Here is an 8,010-nt window from a genome sequence, read left to right as displayed (position 1 = left end):
ATTTCAGCGTTGAAGACAAGCCTCGCTCTGGACAGCCAAAAAAATTCGAAGACCAAAAATTGGAGGCATTACTCGATGAAGATCCGAGTCAAACGCAAGAGGAGCTTGCAAAATCATTGGGAGTTACGCAACAAGCAGTTTCCGTACGATTGAAATCCATGGGAATGATTCACAAGCAAGGTAATTGGGTGCCTTATGAACTGAAACTGAGAGACGTTGAAAGGCGATTTTTCACTTGCGAGCAGCTGATTCAAAGGCAACAAAGAAAGGGTTTTTTACATCGGATTGTGACTGGGGATGAGAAATGGATATTCTACGATAACCTCAAGAAGAAAAAATACTACGCTATGCCCAGTCAATCGTTGCCATCGACCTCAACACCAAAGCCGAATAATATTCATGGTTCGAAGGTCATGCTGTGTATCTGGTAAAGGGTGTTGTATACTATGAGCTGCTACAATCTGGCGATTCCATTACGGGCCATCGGTATAGACTACAATTAATTCGTTTGAGCCGTACATTACGAAAAAAACGGCCGGAATATGAGCAAAGACATGACAAAGTTATTCTTCTGCATGATAACACGCCTCATGTCGCAAAAATCGTAAAAAATTATTTGGAAACGCTCAAGTGGGATATTTTATCGCACCCGCCGTATTCGCTGGACATTGCTCCTTCCGATTACTGGTTGTTCCGACGGATGCAGCACGATTTGGCAGGTCATCGGTTCACTTCTTTCGCAGAAATCGAAAATTGGCTCCTAACTTGGATCGCCTCAAAAGACGAGACATTTTTTCGAGATGGAATTCGAAAATTGCCTGAGAGGTGGGAAATATATATTTCGAATATATATATTTAAACGACATGTCAAGCATTTAGAACTGTCTAGAAATTCTAAGGACATCGACCGTGTTTCTTCCAAAGTGCTAATATCTACTTATCAAATATATTTTCCGTACATTAATATGTAATATTATCGACCCGCATATTGTTTATAACTTAAAGAAATCATCGGTTTGCATCTTACTGCATCGCGCTGAATTTTTCGTTATATTGCTCGTTTGTGCGAAAATCGGATAGACATAATAGGCTTAATTACACAACGTGATTATATAATGGCAGTTCCGGATTTCGTTACAGTTGAATCATTAATCGATGAAATTTAACTGCGTAATGATAAGTTATCGCAGCGAATAGCTCACTGGATGAAAACTCACGCTGCGAGAGTACTCAATTCATCATTAATGTAATGTAATCATTAATGATAGGTATTGTCACGAGCGAGATAAGACAGAAATCGACCTCTACACGTAAGTATTAGCTCGAATCTTTGTGATGACTATCGCAAAAATGCATGTATAATGTGCACGTTTTGTGCTGAAAATGTGTCGAAAATGTGGAAACGTGCGAATCTACATTTAAATAAAATACTTCAGAGAGTTCATGACTCACCTCCGAGAAACGCGACGTTCAAGAATCCTTTCTGCTCCGATCTCATGTTAAAATCGCATTCGGCCGACGGCAGGATGTACGCGTTTATTCCGTATTGCAAGCCGACGCAAATGAACAACATGCCGCATGTCAGCAGAAATGTGTACTGATATCTTCCGGTTCCTGCGGAAATAAGCGGATAATAAGCGAGCGTAATACTTGATACTTAATATATCAATTTTTGATATTCGATTATCAATCATTAAAATACACTGAGAGAAAAATTATCTTAAAATCAACAAATATTTCCTTGGTGGGTGCCATTAACATATTTACTTAAATCTACATTCTCTTTACTTAAATCAAATATTGTTTATTTAAATCAAGTAAACAATATTTGATTTAAGTAAAGAGAATGTAGATTTAAGTAAATATGTTAATGGCACCCACCAAGGAAATATTTGTTGATTTTAAGATAATTTTTCTCTCAGTGTAATTTCTTGTCCATTTTCTATTTTATTTTTGTTCAATAAATGGACTCTTATTTTATGCATCTTTCGCATTAACTGCAGGAAAAGTGTTTTATCTTTTGTTTGGAGAATCCCAAGTAGTTTTATCCTTCAATTACTAGACAAAAGTTAAGAAACTCATAACTGCTATAATACTAATAACTGTTTGAAGACTGCATTAAATTTCTACCAGGTGTATAATCAAATATTATGTCCTCAATTTAATACATAACTTTTGCAGTTTTGCAAAACAAAGCAGAAAAAGGAAAATAATGTTTTGACTGCATTAGTTTATTTTGGTCGTTTAATCACCTGAAATTAGTTATTATTAATCGTCAAATCAATCAAATAAATATTGTCGTTCCTGATGATCGAGAAGGTATGCAATTTTCTATTTTTATCGAAGAATATTAATTTTATCTATTTATCTATTCAGCTTTTATTGATTTATTTATTTATTTCTTATTGGTTACATAGATACGCCATCATAGTGGCGAATCCGTCCTTTTATTCTTTTGAACTTTCTATATTCTATTCTTGTTATTATATTTATATAATTATATTATTATAATAGTATATATAATTAATCTAAGAGAGAGAAAGAGAGAGATACAATAGAATTTCGCATTCCGCGCGGTTATCTAGGAATTAATAATGCAACGAGAACTCACCGCATATCTCCATGGCTTTTTCGATGTCCGTAGTTTCCTCTTTAGGTTGATTTTTTGGATTTTCTAGAAAGAAAAGAGAGAAAAATGAGACATAATAGATTTTCCTCCGAATTTCATTTATCGAAGAAACGATTTCTAATAATAATCATATCACTGTGATTTACAAAGAACGATTACGGGAAATCGGTGTCGAGTGTGTATGTGTTTACAATTTAGTTCACTTAAAATCTGAGATATCTATTATTTGCGTCATGAAGTAATCGCACGCATTGCGGTCAAAGTATTTCGTACGTGCGCGCAAAATTTATACAATGTACAGAGTGCATCACTAACTATTAGCATTTTAAGTATTTTCAAAACTGTATGAATTAAAGAAAAAATCCTAAGACAAAAGTGACTTGGTAAAGAAAAGGCCATCGTAGAATTTTGTTTGGTCTTTGTAGATGAGATTTTCTTTAACTCCCGTAATTTTCAAGATATTTAAGATATCGATACTTTCCAATACTTCTACTTTATATAAATGAAAGATATTTCATTAAATAATCCGTAGAATATCCGTTCGACTCATCATCTCTTTCATAACGTTGTGAGTTTGTGCAAATATGTTGAGTCGATTAAACTGACGATTGCGCACGTTAAAATTTTTTAAAAATTAGCAACACGAAATGATAGGTATGTATATATCGCTCGCGTTTTGCAATGTTCTGTGACCCATTTATCTACTTGATAACTTAGAAAAGAAAAGAAAAGAATCGTATTCGCGGTTCCACAAGAAAAGTCGGCCCGACTTTTTTCACACGAGCCGTAATTAAGCAAATAGACGTCAATAGAGAACCATCAGATTACACAGGTGCGTGCACTTATCGCTCCGTTCATTGATCAGAGTCGATATTCATCGATAAGGATTTACTGCATCATTGTGCATTATTGCGTCATTGTGCATTTTCGCTCCAGGATGTTTCAGTGCCGAAAGTAGATCTCGTTCTAACGTTGAACATGGAATACGTTAATGTTATATAAACTGAGCCAATTTTTAAGCCTTTTATCTCAAAATTATTACACTTGTTGCCGGTACGTCAATTTCCAGAAAACACTAACAGTAACATTATATCAATGTTATAATTTCCCATTCAGTAATGTAAATGTAATATAACACATGTTATAACAGTTACATAGTTAGTCGGAAATTATAACATTGCGATTGTAGCATGGAATTTAGTGTAATGATAATTTAATGAGTATACGCGTCACCTTTCGGTTTCCTTAATTATTCTCAACAAAGTTCCAGAAAATGTTAAAACTTTGTGTAAATAACGTGAAAATTATCTTGTGATTTATATCGACATATATTATATACAGATAAGTTGTGTTGTTTGTTAACATATTTATCTTGTGTTCAATTAATACAAAAAATTAGAATAAATAAATCATGTGAAATGTGTTAAATTTAACATTAAACTTTTTGCAGTGTAAGGTCTTAATGATGGGTGGTAATCATGTAATTTTTTCCTAGGAATGAAAACGTGAAAAATAAAAAGTTTCACGTCAACTCGACGTAGTTTAGTAGTTACATATCTTCCTGAATGATAGAAATATGATACTTTTCACATTTCAAGCGCATTTGCGTTTCTAGAAAAAAGCTACATATTTGATCGCTGTCCAGTATCGAAACAGCTACTTACGTACGGCGAAAGAGAGTGTATTGTACTTATTTATTTGATTATTGTTAAAATGTGCATGTTATACATAATAGTTACATTGTTAGTGGGAAATTATAACATTGCGATTGTAGCATGGAATTTAGTGTAATGATAATTTAATGAGTATACGCATCACCTTTCGGTTTCCTCAATTATTTTCAACGAAGTTCCAGAAAATGTTAAAACTTTGTGTAAATAACGTGAAAATTATCTTGTGATTCATATCAGTCAGCCGATATCGTCGCAACGTGCACATGTCCCTTTGTCACTCGTGTGCAGATGATCTTAATAATTAACGCAGTGATATCAACGTTAAGTAAATGCGGCAATAAACGAGTTAAAATCATCGAATTGTATGAATCGCAGTAGGAGGTCGTTTCGAGCGCGCGTGTGTGGTTACTTAAATATTTTAAGTTTGTTCGAGAGTCTCGCGTGTCAAGGATGAAATTTTTGTGTACGAATCTTTGATAATTGGCTGCCAATAGCATCTGTGCGAATATCGAAAATATTGTTTCGACATTCTCGTTATTAGTCTCGGTCCTTAATTAGTTTTTATTAGATTTATAGGTATTCTTCTTGTAGACACTAATCTTACTAGCACAGGTGTGAAGTAATTTGCTTTGCTTCAAATCGGATGATTGTACAAATCGTACTCGTTTCATTATTCGCGTTCTGTTTGTCAAAGCAAAGCCAAAGATAACATTGTATTGATTGATGAGAAGCTATTTTCCGATTATTTGATGCAAAGTAAACTGATAATACACTGACTTTGATGTAAAACGTTTTTAGCACGCACAATTTTTTGCTACATGTCGCAATTTGATATCGTACGTTTTGTAAACGGTAACGAATCGAGTGCTTTTTGCGTTGCATATACGAGAAAGACGGTCAGACGCATTGACAAAACGTAATGACAACGATTTCTCGCGGTACAAGACAATTAAGATTTTTTTCTCAAGAATACATAAATATATAAGTACGTAGCACATAGATTAGTGCAATAGTTAGTGTATTGCAAAATGAAATGTGCATGCGCGCAGGAATAATTATATAACGCTTTTCCAGATTCTCGTTGTTACAAGTCGTTAAAACTCAACTCGTCAAACTCGTCATCAAACTCTAAAAAAAAAAATAAATAAATCGGAACAAATGACTTTATAGAAAATTTCTGAAGCAAAAAGGATTCTGTACATTTAGGTTAGGTGAAACTAAACGCAAAATTTCTTTACCGTTTTACAAATAACCATATATATTTCTGAATTATTAATTAAAAAAAATTAGTGAACAATTACGCACAATTGTTCGCCGATTTTCTTTAATTAATTTTCTTTAATTAATAACTCGAAAATCTATGTGAGCACCCTATATAAATAATATACTAATATTCTTATTATATATACACACAACACATTAAATATATAATTTATTTACATACTAATATCTTTACTAATATATACATACTAATATCTTTTTCCATTGTTGTTTTTATTATTTAGTTAAATTGTATTTTTTCTCATTAATAAATTATTATATTTAAATCATGTATAATATTCATTATTTATCTTCGTATGTGTGTGCCATATGCTTGTTTAATCGCAATAGAATGGCATAATATTAGCGTACAATATATCGCGTTAGCGCAACTATTCAAGAGTGAAATAAATACACTTGTTCTCGCGAAAATATGTATATATATATATATATATGGTACTTGTCATCGCAATTACGAGTGTCGCGTTAATTTTGTGAAAGCGCTTTTGTTGTGCTTCCTAGTACGCGCGCGATGAATTTTCATAATATATCGCAAAGATTACATATGCGGAATTTCTAAGCAGAACCGAAATCGTGTTGGCCGCAACTTTGGTCGGCCGATTAAGTGGCGAATTAAGAGATAATTAGAGACATAATTGTTTTGTGCTATTGACAAGTTCAATATTGTTCGTGATAGTTTTGCGATAATAATAGAACGAACAGTGAGAAGAGATTGAAGAAGATACGTTTCTGGCTGAAAGATACACGACAGGCTCTTCGATATTTGCTGTTCCTTGTTCGCGTAAAGAGGTAGAAGCCGAAAATTTGGCACGAAGCATGAAATACTCCGAGCAGCGATAAGACGACGACGAAAGCAAACGGAATTATCGAACCAATTCCGACGAGCCAGATTTAAATCAGTTGGGAATACTCAAACACGTCTAGCGAATTTGTGCCAAATGAGGAGATAAATGCAAAATGAACTCAACCCTCTTCTTGCACTGACTTCCTCCACGCGGCACGAGATTGATTTTAATTTTAAAATTACTTTTTAGGAGATTTCGATCTTAACGAGGAAAACTTGTGTGTAATATGCCAACACTTAACTTCTATTAAGTTTATAAAACTTATAACATTAATTTAAAATCTCTATGTATGGTCGTTTCATGTACAATAAAATGTTTATTTTGCCAGGTCTCTAGCTTTTACAAAAACCTTTTATAGATATTGTATAGATATTTTATATATATACAATTTTTAGTTTTATACAGGTATTCTCAAAATTTAATAGATATCAAAATTTTTCGAATTTGACATGTGTTATATTGAAAAGATAGTAAAAGCTTAACGAAACAAAAGAAAAAATAGCCAACCTTATGTTTTATATACGAGCCATATAAAAGAAACAAAAATGTTTAAAAATGTGATTTCTTGACTAATCCATTTTATATCGAGTGATTTCTCATAACAATCGTGTAAGATTACAACATTCTAAAATGCACTGAATCAATTATGACGTTCTACTTGGATCTTAATTGACAACAGTGAAACAACATAAGGAAGACAGACTGACCTATTGTCATGGAGATAGTGGAAATTTGGCTGTCCATCCTGAATGCTTTTCTCTTGGTGCTTAGACTAGTGGATCGGATCACGTCCTCTAGTCTCTCCTTCGTAGACGGCCGCAGGTAGCTGTGACTGCCGATGGCGGGTAGAACAGAAAACCTTTGAGCCTCTGGTCGTTCGTTCTCTTGTGACAGAATCCACGCTATCGATGATAGCTATGGCGCTTTAAATATTATATCATACGTCAGCGCGATTCCGCACGAATCGAAAAAGCGTTTCCCCACCTCTTTTTCCCTCCTTGTGTCGATTGCGCCCTGCTTGATCATTAGTATATTTTACAGGAAACACATGTGAAAGACACCGCCGATAGTATAATTAGCTATTATATGAGGTTCGTAAATAACGATCGTACGCGTGATGAAACTTTACATTTATTCATTAATTGGCGAACATAGCGGAGAATCGTGCGTTAGAATTTGTAAAAAGATTTGATTCAATATTGTATTATCGTACATTCAGTCGTAATGCCGTCGGCTGTGCTACTATTTGCTTCATTGTTATTTACCGTTAATAAATATTTGCTCTTAATTATGCTTTTATACGCATACATTAATTTCAGAACTCTTGGATTCTCGGAAATTCCCAGAAACACTTTAAGACTGTATTATTCACACCTCAAAAACAATAAAAAAATTTTGACAAAATTACAGATTAATTTATATTGCATTTAAAAGTGACAAACAATTTGATATTGATTTAGAGCCTGAATCAAAAGTTGTTCCATTTTGAATTGTAAGCTCAGCAAATATAACAACAAATGTATTATTAACGTTAGACATTGTTTTAATTTATTTACGACTGATAATTTATTTATTTATTTGT

The 8,010-nt window shown here is 33.4% G+C and overlaps 1 protein-coding gene across 1 annotated transcript in view; it reads right to left on the bottom strand.

Moving 5' to 3' along the window:
- Window positions 1–7,330, bottom strand: part of LOC116854149 (synaptic vesicle glycoprotein 2C-like) — an 11,471-nt gene extending 4,141 nt beyond the window's left edge. The window contains exons 1-3 of the mRNA XM_032835780.1: window positions 7,136–7,330; window positions 2,612–2,674; window positions 1,453–1,614 (exon numbers count right to left, since the gene is read on the bottom strand). Of these exons, the coding sequence (XP_032691671.1) occupies window positions 1,453–1,614; window positions 2,612–2,674; window positions 7,136–7,172 (262 nt within the window). The 5' untranslated portion in view covers window positions 7,173–7,330. The remainder of the gene's footprint in view (window positions 1–1,452; window positions 1,615–2,611; window positions 2,675–7,135) is intronic.
- Between the last annotated feature and the right edge of the window lie 680 nt (window positions 7,331–8,010).

Source organism: Odontomachus brunneus, unplaced genomic scaffold (genome assembly GCF_010583005.1).
Source record: "Odontomachus brunneus isolate Ranch 3 - 2012 unplaced genomic scaffold, Obru_v1 Obru_scaffold_008, whole genome shotgun sequence".
NCBI lineage: Eukaryota > Metazoa > Arthropoda > Insecta > Hymenoptera > Formicidae > Odontomachus > Odontomachus brunneus.
Note: the sequence above shows the minus strand (reverse complement) of the source record. Positions and strands in the feature narration are given on the sequence as shown.